The sequence below is a fragment of the Gasterosteus aculeatus genome, chromosome 17 (genome assembly GCF_964276395.1).
Source record: "Gasterosteus aculeatus chromosome 17, fGasAcu3.hap1.1, whole genome shotgun sequence".
Lineage (NCBI taxonomy): Eukaryota > Metazoa > Chordata > Actinopteri > Perciformes > Gasterosteidae > Gasterosteus > Gasterosteus aculeatus.
In genome coordinates, this window is record NC_135705.1 from 20,828,852 (window position 1) to 20,847,945 (window position 19,094).

The 19,094-nt window shown below is 50.1% G+C and overlaps 1 protein-coding gene across 4 annotated transcripts in view; it reads left to right on the forward strand.

The window, feature by feature from the left end:
- pdzrn3b (PDZ domain containing RING finger 3b) overlaps positions 1-16,020 on the forward strand; it is a 67,471-nt gene extending 51,451 nt beyond the window's left edge. For all 4 annotated transcript variants that reach the window (XM_040204229.2, XM_078092526.1, XM_078092527.1 and 1 more), the window contains 7 exons: positions 9,050-9,303; positions 11,117-11,201; positions 12,724-12,822; positions 12,906-12,968; positions 13,072-13,173; positions 13,289-13,405; positions 13,804-16,020. In XM_040204229.2, the coding sequence (XP_040060163.2) occupies positions 9,050-9,303; positions 11,117-11,201; positions 12,724-12,822; positions 12,906-12,968; positions 13,072-13,173; positions 13,289-13,405; positions 13,804-15,303 (2,220 nt within the window). In that variant the 3' untranslated portion in view covers positions 15,304-16,020. The remainder of the gene's footprint in view (positions 1-9,049; positions 9,304-11,116; positions 11,202-12,723; positions 12,823-12,905; positions 12,969-13,071; positions 13,174-13,288; positions 13,406-13,803) is intronic.
- Positions 16,021-19,094: the final 3,074 nt, after the last annotated feature.

A 19,094-nucleotide genomic window follows, 5' to 3' on the forward strand; every position in this document is an offset into this window, starting at 1 on the left:
TGGCTCTTAAACGTGGCCCTGTGGGATGCCGAAACCACACCGGACATCTTTCTATAAACATCAATGTTCCAGCCCGGCGCAGATGACATGCACCACATTGCTAATTGGTAGGGAGTGAGGTGACCTCTGACCTTTCTGTCTCTATTAAAAACATGTTTGTTTGTTGTAGCATGACATTGTAATCGTTTGGTCTGGAACCCCCAACAGCCCATCGCTGTCTTCTCTGCTCTCTTACTGCAGCTGAATAATCATTAATATGCACATTTGTTCATGTAACGCTACCAAAACTTTCAGAGCGCCGTCTACGTTTTTTAAGTAGTTCTTTACTCTGAGGATGAGATAATCTCAGTGTGAGAGCGAAATTAGCCGTGGTTAAAACTCCCCGCTGATCCCGGCCTCCGGCTAATGTGAGCGTAGAATGAGTCCGTCATGCTGCTGCTGGATGAAAGTGTGAGCAAGGCCGCAGGAGTTATGGACGATGGTTAAATTCACACGGATACCTTCACGGCCCGAGGCAACTTATTGTCGCCATGGCTTCCTTTGCCCGAAGGATCTTTTTCCTTTTTGATTTTCTGGTGGGTTCATGGTTCTGGGGAAAAAAGATGAGGATTTTTTTGAAGACGGCCTTTGGTTTTTAGCTATTTGGAGATTAAATGAGAAAGTGAAATCTCATCAGCCAAAATCCCATCCAAGTACTTTTATGTAAATTACAAAATTACAAAAAATGTTGAATTCTGAGAAAATGACATCTTACCTTTGCTGAGGCAGGTTTCTTTTTTAGCCGATACACAATTCATGCCCAAACAACCTGCGGCATTGCATCCAACAAAATACCAAAGCAAAGTGTCAGAAGACGCCAACGGACAATTTATGAGCGTGATGCGGAACTTTTGCAGTGTGTCCTTTGTGGCATTTGAAAGGATTTAAATAAAATTTGATTCACATTTGACTAGAATCCGACTAACTAAAAAAATGTCGCTGTCTTGGAGTGTGGGAGCGCCGATAGATAGGGATCAGTGGACACATCTGGCGGGAGGAAATCCCCCCCCCCTCCCGCTATGAAATCTATCCAGATATGCCGCTTTAGCGCCGCAAACTCAATTGAACCAGTCTTTTGCGTTTTGCAGCGCCAGTGGGATTGAATCAGGAAAGGGCTGAACAAAGACCCCGTAGGGTCAATTACTGCAACCGAGCTGCGTTTTCCACCGAGACTTTTAACAGGCCGGGACTAAAAGGTTCCCTTCAGCCCATTGTCTGCATTTCCATAAAGCGCCAGTCCTCTTGCCTTCGCAGCTCGCTTTCTTCTTTTAATGAGTCAGGAGGGCGACCGAGAAGCCCGGCTTTGCTCCTGTTGTTGGGAGAAAGGATCTCCCCGTCGTCCTAAATTGGTTTTGAGAACGAGGCGTTGCCCAAGTTGAAATCGCTGTGTGTTTAACCAAATGGTGACAATCAACACCTGAAACTCTCCTGCACGGAGAGAAAGTACTTCCCCTTGAAAAGAGGCTTTTCTTGGGGGGCAAGAACTATTCCGACTCTGGTTCCTGCAGGTTGGAATGCAGTTCCTCAAAAGGTTTCCAGTCTGGGGGGAAAGTTCCTGCAGTCAAAAGGTGCCATTAACAATGAATCTCAACATCTCCAACCCATGATTCATCGTCCCGAGAAGGACCTGGACACTTGGTCAGCCTTTGGCTGCTTTGTTTGTCTCCCCAGGCCTTCGACCGGAGAGAATGCTCCCTGTCCTCGTCCTGCTGTAGTAGCACACAGAGGTCACCAATTGCTAATTGAACTGGCGGAGGCCAATAAGGCTGCGTGTCTCTGCCGTTTTCTTCTTGTCCCGCTGAAAGTCTCAAACGGCTAACAAGGGCTTCATCTCGTCTCGTTTATGAGCTGGTCCCCCTCATGAATAATCAATGACCGAGCTCTGGCTGCCGGACCCACGTGAAGCTCAGCAGAGAGCTGGAGGCACGTCGGAGAGGGAGGGAGCATGTGAGGCGAGGAAGGGGTGAGGGGGGGGGGGTGTTAGAGAGAGACGAGGCTGGGCAGGACCGATACAGCCACAAGCCGGGGGAGGGAAGCCGACGCCGTCGGCCCCCTCAGAGTTGTCGTGTGTCTGCGAGCGGACGGGAGGCAGTCGGCTGGGAGAGAGCGAGAGAGAAAGGGGGGCGGGGGAGGAGAAGGAGAAGACCTCCGCTTCCAGAGTGTGGAGTGGCCGCCGGGGGGGGAGAGCCTGGATGGTGTGATCTCCTCCACCATGGGATGCAGCCTCTGTACCCTGCAGAAGCCCGAGGAGCATTACAAACTACTCTACGAGGTGTGCCAGGTACCGTGACGCGCTCCACGTCGTCTTCTTTGTGACTTGTGACTGTTGGCCGGCGGTCCTGTTTGTGGGGGTCGGCTGCCGGGGTGGGCGGGTGGAGTAAAGTGAAGTGGCGCTGGAGCTCCTGCGGCTGAGCAGGCGGAACTCGGGCCGCGGGGGTCAGCGAGAGGTGGCTTGAAGGAGGGGGGGGGGGGGGTGATGAAGAGGCGCCGATCGCTGCCCAGCTCCTCATTGTCGGACTGAATGCTGACTAAGCTTTCCTGCTTTAACCCTGTTTGACTCCCACACACAGATAACTAGTTTATATTTAACACTGCCGTGCTTAGTGCACTTTGTCTCATACAGCTGAGCGTCGTAGTGGATTCACCATTAACACAAAACACACAAACCTAAAACAGTGACTTGGTCGGTTGATTAATAGCAAGCGTGTTCTGGTTTGAGCCTCTATAAACTTCTTGCCTCTGCGTTATACTGTTGGGAATATCTTATTTCTATATATAAATAAATTAAATATGTATTTGCCCCAATCCTGCAAATTCCAAATACATTCTTGTTTTAGGGCATTTGAATTATTGTGTTAGAATATCGATCAGTAGTTTTTTTGCTGTTGATGGACGAGTGGACCGAATGTGTCAGAATGAAGCCGCCTCCTGGGATTCTGTTCTCAGAGAACAAATGACTGTAGACCGCAGCTCGGCCCGGAACAAAACCTACAGCGCGCTGACGCTCGCCATCGGCTTTAATTGAGACGGCTCACTCGGACCCCCGGAATATTCGTCTGAGGGTTTGAATTCAAGTGGCGGTCCGGTCTAATGAGCGCAAACATCCAGCGGCGGCGTCTGACGGAGCGCGTCGCTCCTCTTTTTAGACTTTTTTTTTCTCCTTTTCTTTCTTTCCTCCTGGTTCTTTTCATCCCTAATGGACCCCGGCCAAGTGTTACCCCCCCCCCCCATCACACTGAATTACTTCTCCATTTGCTGCACAAGGTGCCGGGTGTCTGCTGGCTGCTTTAAACGAACGTAATGATGGAGCTCTCTGCGGATCTCGCTCATTATTCTCCCAGATAACAGGGGGGAGGCTGACGTGGTGGAATTGTTTGGCTTTGATCAGGTCTGTTCGCGTCCCGAGGAAAAGACGCTGTGCACTTGCATAACAAATGAATGACGGGTGCTGGTATCGGGGGGTCAGAGGGACCGCCAATAACAGCAAACACGTGGTTAATGGAGTTTCCATTCGTCCCGTCTCTACGGGGAAACTCGGCGTGCTGCGATTCACACGACAAGTCATTTGTCACGTTGCTGCCGGATGATTTCTGACGCCGTCACGAGAGACATTTGGCCGTTTATCTCGGTGCTTTTCAAAGTGGCCTCGTTGCAGAACCTTTGATCCTTTGGGGGCGAAACTATTTTCAATTCCAATTTCCATTAATCTGACGCTCCTGTTCTCAGTCTGTGAAATGCCAGAAAAAAAAAACCCCAAAATGGTTGGGGGCCATTTTAATGGATTAACTGATCAATCAAGGCAGAAATGAGGCCAACGTTTCCTCAGACCAGAAGGGGAAAGTTTGTCCTCTTCAGTCGGGAGGAGAGGAACCGATCCTGTAGACTTCATTCTGACTCTTTTTACTTCTAAAAGCTAAATCTGATTGCGTTTTGACTTGGTACCGTTCCATGGCCGCATCGCCCTTTGTTTGCCTTTTACTTAAACAGTGACTGAATAACCGTAATAATTCAACTTCATCTTAAAAGTAATGGTGAGAAATGGGGATGTTTTGACCAATTACACCACAGTGGTCGATCCGGTCCAACTGTTAATGGTCACGCATGTGTCCTACTGTCCCACATTCACAATGTACGGCTCTGGTTCTGGTTCTGTTTTTTCAAACTGCATTGAAGCGATTTGTCTCAAATATGCGTTTAAAACACAGGGAAAGGTTCAGCGTCTACCGACCCAGTGAGTTATTGTGTAATGCACATCCATGGCTGGTGCCTTTCTTTGGGGGGGGGAGATTCCGGGAGGTCTTATTTTTGCCGACTGATATAATACCGGCAGATCCTCTTGTTCGGCGCCTGGCCCAGCGCCCGCTCGCTGCTCTGCTCCTGCATCTCTCTGAGGACTTAATAATCCGCCAACACTTGAAATCTTTCCAGTTCATTAAACACCGTCGCTACAAACTCCCGTGTCTGTCGCAAGCATGAAAAATGTGCTTCAGCGCGGTTTCCTAAACGTCAACAGACTGCGCCTGAAGGCAGGATCTTCTGTAACCTCGTCGGTGTGTTTGGATAGAAGGAATAACGAGCTTTGCTGTACATCATCTCCTCCGAAGGGATCTGCTGAGAGTCAATGGAGCCACGCTGGAGATCAAGTGCTGTTCAGGTCTTTTAAAGTTGGCCAACGTGGCGTTCCAGATGAGCGTCTTCCCTCATTGTTCGGATCACTGAAGCCCCGAGCGGCGGCGACGGCCTTGTCACTCCCTTTTAGACTTGACCCTCGTGACAGCGGCGGACCCCCCGCTGCGTTCTTCAAAGCTGAAGGTGAGCGCCGTGTGGAGACGTGGGCCCAGCGGCCTTTGTCAGGGACTTTAAGGGAACTCTGTTTGACAGTCTTAATCTCCCCACAAGCGCCCCGTAATGGCCGTGGCGCCGCGTTGCGCCTCTTACAAGACCCGGACCTTAATTAGAGCCTCGGCGCCAGCCTGCTGCCGGGCCCGCGGGTCCCGAACTGATCTGGACTACTGGTTGACTCATTTAGGTTGCTTAGGCTTCTCCGGTGTCATTTCCACTCTCTGTTCCCTGCAGAGGAGCAGCAGCCTAAACCGAAAACCATCGATCTGATCGGCAACAGAGGTTCTACAACCGAGGCCGCCGGAACCAAGCGGCGCTCTCTAATTCGCTCTATTGCCGACTAAAGAAGGCAGGTTGTCACGGCGCCAGATGGTCTCGGTGTGACGTGTCCCGCACCAGAGATATATATATATATATATATATATATATATATATATATATTATATTATATATTTGTACAAGACAACCCGCCATCCCGTCGGTCCTCTGCCCCCATCGACCCGACCCGACTCGCTGTCCGAGACCTCATCAAGAATAATGACAGAAAAGGGGCTCGCGTGTAGCCTGTGCTCGCTGGGCCCGAGCCCCCCGGTAATGAGGCTCGACACAGACGGCGTACAGAGATCAGCCTGACGCCGCTTGTGTTTTTTTTAATAACGACCAAGATGGAGCCCCCTGCTCGGCCGCCACATCTGTTAAACACCGGAGCAGGTGGCCGGTGCGAGGGTCCCTCCCCACGAGGGACCCTCGCTGGAGCGCAGGGTCCCGTCAGTCCAGAGCTAACGACAGCGAGCGCTCAAACCAGGCGTTGAGAAACCACTCCCTCCACTAATGGATCTTCTGTGTAGATTATTTAGTCAGGGTTACTAGTACAGTTATACTACCTTAGTAAAGACTCACTAGTGAGGCTTACAGCCTGTTGTTGAAACACCAGTATAAAGCGCAGCTTTCAGTGGGATGACTGGGAATAGTGAGAATAGTGCATTGTGTTGACCAGGACGTCATTAGAACATCCAGGACAGTCTTACAAGACTGTGTGTGTGTGTGTGTGTGTGTGTGTGTGTGTGTGTGTGTGTGTGTGTGTGTGTGTGTGTGTGTGTGTGTATTCCCGCTGCTTTAATCAGATTACCATTAAACAGTGGTGTCTCTTTCACGCAGCATTATGGGTTTTTACTGGTGTTTGTTCTGTAATCCGCAGTAAGATGGAAACTGTTGCAAATAAAGGCAGCTGTGTTTTGAAGTTTTCCGTCCACATTGGAAGATTCTGCAGATTTTAAAGGCGCACTTGAAAGCACACACACAGAAACACCCCTGGCTGCGCCTTGAAACGTCTTTCTTTCTCATGGTTAAGTGGAATAAAAGAGGGATTAACTGTTTTTCATGCAAAATGACCCTCATTCACACTGCCACTCAGATGTTACATAGCCCCCCATCCCAATCCCCCTTAAAGCAAACCTTCAAGTATTCAGTGTCCATCTCGTATGCGAGCAGGAAGAGGAGCTGTGAGGTTCCCAGGGTTCCCTCTGAAAGCTCTGGAACCTCCTGGAGGTTCCACTCACTGCGTTTCCTTAATGATCCTCTTCTCCTCTTCATTAAAGGATTATGTCGTGTCAAACACAGCCGATGGATTGATTCAAATACCCTGCAATGCTTTTTCTATTTAATGACAATGAGAACATGGTCAAATATTGTTTCTTTTTTATTGTTCATTCTTTTTTTTACATTTCATGGATGCAAATATTAGTTTCATTATTTGTGTTTTGTTAACCCCCATCTTTACGCCTTAGCAACCGTAACTAGGGACAGCAGGCCGGTCACCAATGTGTCAATGGAGAGAGTTCACTCTGCACGTTGTCACCAAGACACTCAGGAAACTGGTTGGACACGACGTCAGCGTGTGGACGTTAACTAACGGTCAACTCACCTGTTGATTGGTTCCTGCTTTTATTACCTTTCATATATGTGCAACCTCATGAATAAGGGGGTCCATTTGGATGAAACTAGTTATTCCCCAGTGGGCACAGAGATCTCGCTCTGAAAACAGGCTGACGATCCCGTGCAGGGATTCAGGTCCAGCGATGTCCGCCATCAGAGGTCAGATGTGATCTTTTAATGGAAGAAGAAGGCCGTGAGCATCAAAGCCACAGCTGTGTGAGATCCTCACCAAACAGGGACGGACGTGTGACGTGGACCTGGTTGAGTCGGGCCTGTCCTCCCTCTTGTCGTCCCCATGGATTTAGCAGAGAGAACCGTCGGGTCCTCATGAAGAAGATCTGACCTTCGAGCCCTGTCGAGGAGGAACGCGACGTGGCCACGGAGCATCCTGTCAGGGGAGGGTTGTGTCTTGTTTCTCAGTGTGCCGCTGCATGTCAGAGGTGAGCGCAGTGAATGGAGGTCGCCCCCCCCCCCGGCGCCCAGCATTAAGCGCGCTGAGGCAGAAGGCTCTGGGCTCAACGAGACGGGGGGCTACAGGCTTTGTCTCTGGTTGGCTGCGTCCGAGTGGCCCCCAGGATTCCTGGCAACCAGCGGGGATCGTCGGCGCGGAGGAAGCACAAAGGCGCTTGTATTCCTCGGCTGATGTACGACATCGCAACTCGCTGCGCGAGAGGACGTGAGGTCCCGCGTGATTTAAGGAGGCTTCTCACCGATACCGCCGGCAATCCGTCTTCTTTTAAGTTGTGAACCCACGGCTCCCTTTTGTTGTTTTCAGCTTCTGCTTTGATGCGAGAGCCGTGTTGCGTCTCAAGGTTGCTTCTTTTCGCAGGTTTCCTTACATTAGTATTCTGTGATATGATCACACGCTTTTCCCACTGCCGATATATTCAAAGCAAACCCCGAATAGAATAGTGATTAAGTTTGGATGAAGAAGTTTTAAATCCACTGAGATGATCCAATTATCCTGCAGGCCCAGGATTAGCATTAATCTGCTCAGGTTATTAGTGGGCACATAGATTCCTCCCATTTCTGCATTAAGTTCCCTCATTTTCCTGCCTTTGTCCTTCCTCCAAGCGCACACACACACACACACACACACACACCAGTGCCTGTGGTGTTTGTTCATTCAATGTACTCCTTCATAGAAAGATGTCCTCAGCTTTCATATTGTCTGGGTCAAAGGGAGGTTACGTGTATATACACAGCTTTCATTCCCTGGAGGAGATTCAATATGAGTGCTGATTAAAGCGCAGCACCACAGCAAAGTCTGCAAAGTGTGCCGCGAATGCAAATGAGACACGGCCAGAAGGAAGCGGCCACACCTTCATCAGAACGCGAATGCTCTGCGTGTATCTTGGATGTCAGACGGAGCGAAAAGGGATTTATGACCTGCAACTTCAATGATAACGAAGTGGCTTCATTCTGAGGACGCTGAGAGCATCGGAGGGAGGGAGGGAGGGAGGGAGGGAGGAAGGAAGGAAGGAAGGAAGGAAGGAAGGAAGGAAGGAAGGAAGGAAGGAAGGAAGGAAGGAAGGAAGGAAGGAAGGAAGGAAGGAAGGAAGGAAGGAAGGAAGGAAGGAAGGAAGGAAGGAAGGAAGGAAGGAAGGAAGGAAGGAAGGAAGGAAGGAAGGAAGGAAGGAAGGGAGGGAGGGAGGGAGCGGCCCGTCTGGGGAAACGAGACGAGTCCCGGGCCCGAAAATCCTACCAAAGCTCCAGGAATCATTAAACCGCAAAGTCCGCATGATGTGGGGATTGAAGGTGGAACTCATGGTGAACCTCGATGAAATCAGAAGGCCACTGAGACGACCCAGGATGCAATGCAGGGGTCACGGGGGTCGTCAACACCTGAGTTCACTGCTTTAATGCTTGTTTGGGGTTTAACGTCTCCCGTAGCAGCTGCTGTGGTTATTAAACGGTTGCATTTGGGCCGGATCAAAAAAGAAACCGTGCTCTCGTTGTGACATTTGACGGCCTGGACGTACGCAGACTTCAGCCTTCTTTATTTAACGTTAAATCTCATTTGATCCAGCGAAGCATTTCGCTGGTCTTCCATCAGCTCACGGAGGCTCCTCTTCTGCGTCCCGCCGCGGCCTTTTGATGCCCGGATGCTAAATGAGGGCTCCTCCGCGCAGCCTCGGGCTAAATGACGTTGATTAATTAAATACAGACTACAACAAGCTGAGGTAGCAATGATCGACGATTGCTGATTCGTCCTCTCTTCATCTTCTTCCAGGTCAATGGCAGAGACGTCTCCAGGGCCACCCACGACCAGGCCGTGGAGGCCTTCCGCACCGCCAAGGAGCCCATCGTGGTCCAGGTTCTGCGGCGAGCCCCGCATCTCAAAGCGGTCGGCCCGGCTGGTGACGCCCAAGTGTCGGACACCAGCACCCAGACCGACATCACGCTCCAGCACATCATGGCCCTCACGAAACTCTCGCCCTCTTCGCCGCCCATGACGGAGCTGGAGGAGTATCTGCTCCCAGAGGAGTAAGTGCTCTCAGTGCAGGAGGAGGCAGAGAGGAAGCTCAGCCACAAAGGGCACATACATAAATCCTAAATGTAATCATTATTTACATCACACTCGGACATGTGATCACAAATACACATTCCTGTCCCTACATTCTGTGTAGTAGCACATAGATGACGCTCATTTAAAGACTCCTCCATCCGGAATATGTCACTACAGAAATGCCCTTGTAGCTGAAAGGGCTCCTCAAGTGGCCTAAATCTAACACATCTGGAGAGCTGGAGTCAGAATTCGTTGCCCATTGATTTGATAAAAATGTGAAACTCTGAGGGTAAAGGCCAATATTTCACAAGTTTCATCTAAATAACAAATATCAAGGCCAAGACTCTTTCCTTCCAAGCACCAGCCATTGTTTCCAGATTAGAAACTTGAGACGACGTCTACGGGATTATTTCTAGTTCCCACTTTTCACTCAGCAGGGTTTACTTCACTAATAAAAAGCTACATTGTTGTGAAACCATAGGCGATGAATTTGGAGATTCCATTCATGCCGATGCGCCCGACTTCTTCCTCGTGCAACCAAAGCAACAAATGTGATTGGTCGAAAGCACCTGGTCTCCAAACAGTAATCAGAAGGCCTCCAACACCAAAAGTCTCAGGCCGGTGCCCACAGGCACCCGTGTGCAGATGTGATGCTGGCTTAAAAACATCTGGACGGGGACAGCAGATGGAAATGAGCTTCGCTGGCTCACTGTTGGTTGGTGTGCATTGTCCCTGCAAAACAAATGAATAAATAAATCATACCCGGGATCAATAAAGCATAACGGTGCTTTGAGGGATGCAAAAACCCAGAAAAGACGCCGAAGCTGCTCCTCTGTTCCATGAGCTTTGTACTTCTACTGCTTAAATGACTGCGGGCCCTTATATTAGTATTATAAACCCCTGTACAGGCCGTGGTTCAGTGTCATAAGCCTTTTATCTATTACCCAAACCAGCCCCTCTGGATTTGATGTCTTATGGGTAACAACCTCCAACCTGAAAATAGTACAAGGAAAGCAGACTTCTAATCAACACATTGGCCTGAAACAGACTTTTGAAGCCACCGTTTGCGTGCAGCATCGCTGTGGCAACAGAAAGATTAATAAACGTGCTGCCAGAAGCCTTCTGTGCATTTTAAAGATACAGAAATCCTTTGGTTTCAGAACTCCGCAATGTTAAAAAGGTCACCTCCCCCCGAGACGCGGCCAGGCCTTTCACTTTAACAGTCAATTAAGAGAGCGACACCTTATCTTCGTCTGCAGACCACAGCCGGGACGCGTCCCACGTACGGAACGGAAAATGTCCCCGTCACAAACGGGGGGTGACGGCTCCTCTGGGGAACACGGCCGCATTAAAATGATGCGTGTGTGTGTGTGTGTGTTCGTGTGTGTGTGTGTGTGTGTGTGTGTGTGTGTGTGTGTGTGTGTGTGTTCGTGTGTGTGTGTGTGTGTGTGTGTGTGCGTGTGTGTGTGTGTGTGTGTGCGCGCTAGCGTTAGCACCCAGAGCGCAGACAGTTTGGCTGGATTTTAAACCCTGGCAGCAGCAGTTGCCCTTTAATGAACGATTGTGGTTCCTTTAATTGATTTCTGAGTCAAATTAATAAGACGGCATGTTCATTTTGGCTTCAGATTCAAGAGTGACTTCTACCTCCAGTTCTTCTTCCTCCCTCCCTCTCATTACCTTTTTTCCACTCTGGGGCGAAATGAAATGTAGAACGTGTTCGTAAAGGATCCTTTCTCTTTTTTTCATGTGTCCTCTTTTCCAGTTTACTTTACCTCCTTTTTCTTTTCTCAGGCATCCGCCACACGCATACTTTGACTCCAATGACTTCCTGGAGGTCATGCAGCAGGACATAGAGCGCGAAGAGCTGGAATATGAGGTGAACACCAGCTCCACTTTCTCCATCTCCACGACGCTCCACGGTCAGAGCGCCGTGCGTCATTTGCTACATAACCAGGCCCACGGTCGCCTCCGTGTCTCCACCCCAACGGCCTCAACCGGAGACCACAAGTGCCGTGTACTGATCCGGTTATGGATGGGCACTCTGCCTCTGTACAGACACTGAGCGGTGGTCCAGACGGGGATCGACTGCTCCAACAGATGCACAGCGGAGGCATCATTACTTGTTAGTGACAGCGCCTAATATGTCTCCCTCGGCTGGAGGATAATTAGATGGCACAGATAACCGGTCTGCGGGGATGAATGTGATGATGCAGCCGAACAATGAGGCCCGGGTGGAGCCTCCGCTGTGCTCCGTCAGTGACCTCCGCCGACCCTGACTACGCCTCTCGTTAAAAAAAAAACCGGAGCAGCCGGGAGGCACAGACCAGGAAGGCGAAGCGCCTGGTGGCTAAAGGCCGACGACTCCAACTTAATGTTATAATAATCTATATAAATAATAATGAATGCATCCTGTGATGTATTTCGGTTCTCATAACCTACTCGTGTGGCATCTTGTCAACCGACCGGCTCATGTTGTCGTTATAACATCAGTGAAACGTGGTCCGAGCGTAACGGGAACCACTGCATCGTCTGGACAAACTAAAGGCTGTGAGGGGAGGAGAGTGTCAGTGGGCATCAGCCGTCTATTCTTAGATACGATTTGCAATGTGATGCCACATGTTATTCGTTGTAATCATACAGCCTGAAGGAGATATTGGCATTAAGCTCTGTGTTAATGTCTCATCGACGTTCATTCGGCTTGTTTTGTGTAAATAAAGGATCTGGCAGGTGAAGTTCAGGCACCATGGCTACTATGGGACACAACCATAGACTCCTCAATTAATATACAATAATAAATATAAGGCTATATACCAGGCTATATAGGAATGAAATGGCCTCTATAAATCTGAAACTCGCTGCACTGCATGATTTGAAATAACTCCATCATAAAGTACAGCGAGGTCATATCCAATTTACTGAGTGCCATAAATATACAAAGGGTGGTTTATAAAGGTGTTATAGACCCTGTGGCCGGACACGTCCGCACAAAGAAACGGACGCTTAAAAAGAAATTCAGTGTGTTTACCTAAACGTCACACTGTTCTGGTCACAGTCTTCAGCATTCGGTACAGACTTTTATTTTTGGGGGGGGGGGGGGGGCGGGCATCAGTCCCAGAGTCTGCCCTCTAAGAACAGCGACGCTCGTGTCTTTATCTGTATTTGTGAGATTGCAGCCGCTGACAAGTGAGAAACGGGCGTCCGCGGCGCTGCCTCGTCTCCCGTGCTGTCAGCGGGTCCGGCTGGGAGATCCATCACAGTGATGGATGGGTCACTGTGGCTCCGGCCTTGCTTCTTGTAGTCCGTATATTCAGTCCGTCCGGAAGAAGATGGGAAAGTGTACAACCAAAATAAGCCATTCGTCTCAGATGGACGTGATATTATTGTGTGTGTGTGACCAGGAAGTGGATCTCTACCGAGCCAATATCCAAGAGAAGCTCGGCCTGACCATCTGCTACAGGACTGATGATGAGGACGAGGCTGGGATCTACATCAGTGAGGTACGAGGTGCTCGTACATCAGAACGACATAGAGGAACGCGGTGGAAAGTTCAGCCCCTGATCCATTACTCTCGCCTCTTTAGATCGACCCGAACAGCATCGCCGCAAAGGACGGCCGAATTAGAGAGGGGGACAAAATCGTTCAGGTAAGAACTCAGCAGCTTTCTTTGTTTCTTCACTGTTCATGAAGCTGTAATCCAGTGGAAATACTGGATCAGGTATTGCAAATGGTCTTCGTGTCCCCTGAAGATCAACGGGGTTGAGATCCAGAACCGGGAGGATGCTGTAGCGCTGCTGACCAGTGAGGGGAACCAGAATATCTCTCTGCTGGTGGCCAGACCGGAGATCCAGGTACTACGAACCCCATATGCTCACTTTTGGAACCCAATATTGTTCCCCTCAAGTTCCAGTTCCATATCTTTCTCTGAAGTAATGATGTATATAATAAAGAGGACTCTCGTCTCAGCTGGACGAAGGCTGGATGGATGATGACAGGAACGTCTTCCTGGACGACCTCCACATGGACATGCTGGAGCAGCAGCACAATCAGGCCATGCAGTTCACCGCCAGCATGCTGCAGCAGGTACACACACACGCACACACACATGCACAGCACGTAGAGGCGAACTAGCATCATCAATCTGCGCGGACACATGTGGTCATCGCTACGTGTCGTTTGGCCCGGCCAAATCTGCAGAGAGGAGCAGCTGTTGTACTCATCATTTCTTTTGACAAGACTTTTCTTCTTGAGACTTTCACACGGCGGAGCACACGCTCGTTGACTGAAGCTTTTCTTCTACATATCTGGTGATTTAAGTGGTAATAGTAGATAAATTCTATTCGTGAAACTATATTTCTTTCACCGTTAATCGTCCATGACCCAATTTTCAAACATGTTGTATTTGTATGCAGTGATGATTGGTAACGTGAACTCGGTATCCGTCCCCGTCTGACTCATTTGTTGTCGCCTGCTTTTACCAGAAGAAGCAGGAGGAGGACGGCGGCACCACGGACACGGCCACGCTGCTGTCCAACCACCACGAGAAGGACAGCGGCGTCGGCCGCACCGACGAGAGCACGCGGAACGACGAGAGCTCGGAGCAGGAGAACCTCGGCGACGACCACACCACCGCCTCCAACACGCTGGGCAGCTGCAGGAAGCTCGCCTACAGCCAGGACACCCTCGGCAGCGCCGACCTGCCCTTCTGCGGCGACTACGCCGACGCCGACTTCCTGGGCATCCCGGCCGACGAGTGCGAGCGCTTCCGGGAGCTCCTGGAGCTCAAGTGCCAGATGAGGAACAGCGGCGCCCAGGGCCTTTACCACGCGGGCGTCGGGGCGGGAGCTCCGGACCAAGAGGGCGTCGACAAGGAGCTGGAGATGCTCAACGAGGAGCTGCGCACCATCGAGCTGGAGTGCCTGAACATCGTGCGCGCCCACAAGATGCAGCAGCTGCGGGAGCAGTGCCGCGAGTCCTGGATGCTCCACGACAGCGGCTTCCGCAACTACAACACCAGCATCGACGCGCGGCGCCACGAGCTCTCGGACATCACCGAGCTGCCCGAGAAGTCGGACAAGGACAGCTCCAGCGCCTACAACACCGGCGAGAGCTGCCGCAGCACCCCGCTCACCCTGGAGCTGTCTCCGGACAGCTCGCTGCGCCGGGGAGCGGAGGAGGGGGAGGGGGAGGGGGGCCCGGCCGGAGCCTCGGCCTCCACGGGCGGGGCCCTCGAGCCTCCCCTGTCCCCCGCCCGCGAGGCCGGCGCCCCCGGCCGGAGCCGACGCTTCGACGAGGACCCGGACGGAGCCCCGCGGGCCCCGAGCAAGGAGCGGAAGGCCGACGAGCCCGGCAAGTCCGGGCGGAGCTTCGCCCAGCCGCGCTCGCCGTACAAGCACGCCCACATCCCCGCCCACGCCCAGCACTACCAGAGCTACATGCAGCTGATCCAGCAGAAGTCGGCCGTGGAGTACGCCCAGAGCCAGGTGAGCCTGGCCAGCATGTGCCGGGACCCCGGCGACCTGGAGCCCAAGATGGAGTGGAAGGTGAAGATCCGCAGCGACGGCACGCGCTACATCACCAAGCGGCCCGTGCGGGACAAGCTGCTGAGGGAGCGCGCCCTGCGCATCCACGCCGAGCGCAGCGGCGGCATGACGACGGACGACGACGCCATCAGCGAGCTGAAGATGGGCCGCTACTGGAGCAAGGAGGAGCGGAAGCAGCACGCGGTGCGCTCCAGAGAGCAGCGGCAGCGCCGCGAGTTCATGAAGCAGAGCCGAGCCGACTGCCTGAGGGAGCAGTCGGGCGCGGAGGACAGGAAGGAGCCCGACATCATCCAGCTCAGCCACAAAAAGATGATGAAGAAGAGGAGCAAGAAAATATTCGACAACTGGATGACCATCCAGGAACTGCTGACCCACGGCACCAAGTCACCGGATGGCACAAAGGTTTACAACTCCATCCTGTCTGTGACCACCGTGTGAGGAGGGCAATGGAGTGTACATAGGACACTGACGGGGGGGCAACATTTTGTAAATAGGAAACAAGGAGAGCCGATTTCCTCGGGGAAGAGAAGGTCTCTGTAACGACGGCGTGAACGCTACGTGGCTTCCAGGAGGATTTTGGAACCGTTTCTTTTCCTAATAACGTTTTCTACCTTTTTGCTCTTTTGAATAATCTTTGGATACAGAAACGCAACACGTGACTTTTTGGAAGGTTTTTTGAAGGTGTGCAAGGACCGCGTGCCATACACACATTAACAGCCAGCATTTACACTATTTTACATTATTGTGTTTGTACTATATATCTCTTATCAGTATTTTACTGTTATGCATACTTAATGCTTTTATGGAAACAATGCTATTTCCCTGCAAGGTAGAACACGTAACCCTTTTCAAAAGGACTTTTGTAAATTAAAAAGAAATTATCGTTTTTGTAACAAATCCACTTTTGGCTTTAATTTCTCTCTGATGGTGCTGATTTCCCAAAGTTCATAGCAGCGGCGACGATGTGGAGCACGTGGTAACCGGGTGTCAGTGTGTCTGTAGACAGGTGTTTGTGATTGTTAAGGCACGCGTTGTAGTCGCTTTCGCTTTCTTCCGTGTGTTCGACGGAGTAACAGCTTAACAAATCCTTAGTTATCCTCACAATTTGGTGTCTTGTAAAATGAGAGAAATAATAAATTATTGTTTTATATATGATGAGCTTTCAATTGTTCAATTTGTCATTTGTGAGAGCTGCCAGAAGTGGCACCAAACAAGAGAAAGAAGAATTTGTATGAATTTACAAATTCCCAGTGTGCATCAATGGGTGAGGTCCCGTGTTATAGAGCGGTCTTCAGCGTGGGGGGTCCAGTAATCCATCGGGAGGGGGTCCATGTCCCCACAAACATCGGTTCACTTCCAGTCCAGTTCTCCTCTTTGCAATAAAAGGCCTCATTGCTTCCTGGTTTCATACATTTTTAAGTACATCATTTGCATTTTAAACGGACTGACTTGTTAACTCGTCACAGACTGCAGGGATCCTGAGGCAGGAAGTCTAATGTCTGTGCGTCCTGTCTGAAGTGAGTGTCCGGCTGGCAGCGACATTACGGCGTCCCATCGAGTCCCTGCTGTCCGGATGTGTCTCCTCACGTTGGCTTTGCAGTGGCTGCTGCCCACCTCCCGGGGGGTCCGTCAGCTCTTGAGGAGCATGAGGTTTTATGTTGGAACCACGTTGTCCAGCACTTTGACCACATTAGTATTGAGATGTATGAGTTTTCTATTTATAGGGGAACTTTGGCAATTTAGTATTTCCACATTTTTAGTGTCCTGGACGACATAAACCTCATAATCAATCCCTCCATTAACAGCAGCTTTCCTTCTACCAGATCAGACATTAGTACGCCTGCACATGATTAATTGAGTGACTTTGTAATGTGGTGGCCCTTCAAAGTTTAATTGGGATTAATCCATTATAATCGACTGTTGATATAATATATAATTGTCCCTGACGTTAAAACGTCCAACTCGCCTCCCACAGAATGCTTCTGCCTTATGCAACTCGTCCTACTACAACAGACACTTGAATGATGTAAAGTACGTAGTAGCAGAGGAGTGTAATTCTGCTATCTCAGCATCACTTAGGGGGGAGGATTATGATAATTGGGTGCGAGCTCCGTTTGCTCCTCGCTGGCTGGTAGAATGTAATTGATTACTTCTCCTTCAGCCGGAGCAAATCCAGGCCTTGTGATTAACTGCCTGGTACCACTCTCACTCTTTGAATGGCAGATAACAACACGGCATGCAAGGCAAACAAAAAGCTCTGGCAATCAATTCTGGGTCCCCCCCCCCCCCCACAGAACGCTGGGAGATTAGCCGCTCGCACGCTTGGCTTCAACACCCCCATGTATTTTTATAATCTTGATTTGATCTTGATACGTTTATTCCTGTAAATCCTGAGTGCTCGTCTGTTGGCGCTTGGAAGCAGGACTCCTCAGTTCAAATGAGACCCCCCGGTGCCCCCGAACGTTTCACTGTGGAGCCGGAGATCCCCTGAAGGGCTCGTAGCTGCTCGACAGGCCCACACATGATCCCTCAAACATGTTCACCTGTACGGGGGAACAGAGCTCCACTCAGGGGAGCGTTCGCGCCACGTCTTGGTTAAAAATCCACTTGTGTCTGATTTCCGCATGACCTCAATTCTAAAAGACCTCTGAGGCAAAACATTGCAGCAGCGACTTCATAAAGCGCTGCGAGCGTGTTTGATTAAAGGGAGCAGAGAGAAACACGCCGAACCACCTTTTCACGCTCGCTCACCTGCTGAACGCCAGCCAGCACGTCAAAGAGATTATAGAATTATCTGTTCGTTTGAATAATACTGTGTTGAACTGCAATGTACAGAAAAGTACCTGAAAATCCCCAAATACACAATTAGACTTCAGAAAGAAGAGAAAAATAAATATCACATGACATTTTCTACGTGAGCTGTGGACTGTACAGTAATTGATGCGTGTTTCACAGGATCTCATCGGTATCATTTCAATCCACAGCAACACGTTGTGCTGTGAAATCGTACGCGACAGCCGGGTTGGATGAGCAAACCTCCAAAGGTAACGGAAAATATCACATCCATAAAATGAATAATAAAACCCACCAGCAGCTCTGATTTATCACAGTTACGTGACGGAACGCCGATGATTAATCACGAGGAGAGAAGCAGGAGATATGGAAATATGGATCACATGATCATTTGGATGATATTGATTCGTGTTCATTCCATGAACATTATATGAATATAAATGACACCCAGAGAAAGTTCCCTAATGATAATCTAGAGCAGTGATTAGCATTATTTTAACTTTAGTTGCTGCATAATACACATAGAATACAATACAGTGGCCGGCTGAGAAATGACACATTTCATATTTTGCCGGCGGGCAGTAATGAGCGTATTCCTCTAAAAACCCTGCAGTTAAATGATGAGGTCGCTGTGACAAGACGAAAAGTGAAGGATGCATTTTTTTTTACTGCAGACTCTGAACTGGGTTAGGGTTAGGGTTCCAGACTCCCTAATTTCACTTTGTGATGCTTTCATGTGACAAATTGTATTGGAAATCCTGCAAACCACAGTGTGCAAATTCCATTTCTTCAAGTGGACCTTTTAAGAGTCTTGAATATTTTCCACCTCACAAACGTAGAATACAAGCCGACCCTTTGAATGCTCCATAAATGTTTCCAACTCCGTATTTGACCCTCGCGTTGTCCCGTTGGCTTCAAAGGCCCTGTTGCTTGTGTTTTTATGGCCCCGTGGAGCCGTAACTCACGGCGGTCCGTCCTCCCACGGCTCGTCCCTCTCCGCTCAGCCATTCTCACACCGCGGGTTCCTCTGTGTCCCGCCGCTCTGCAGATTTATTGGCTGGCAGCTAATTTATCCAGTATTCCCAATTGTAGGCGTCAGTCAGCAGAATGAACAAAACAAAAAGAAAGCGAAAGACGTGCTGTCATTCTTCTTTACCACCACATTTCCCACCGGATCCAAATGATTTACCTCACAGCCGGCAGAGAGAGTCGCCGCTCGCCTTCTCACAGACTCTGCATAGTTTTGCGCTTCATAACACCAACGGCATTACGTGTTAAGAGCAGAACTGTCACAAGAGGCTGACTGCAGGAATCTAAAATCACAGCCGCCGAGAAATGAGCAGATTGGGGAATGAACGCAGATGATGTTCTATGATTAAAAACATGTCCAAGCAACCAAATGACCCAACAGAGGTTCTCGCCGCTCACCGTGTGAG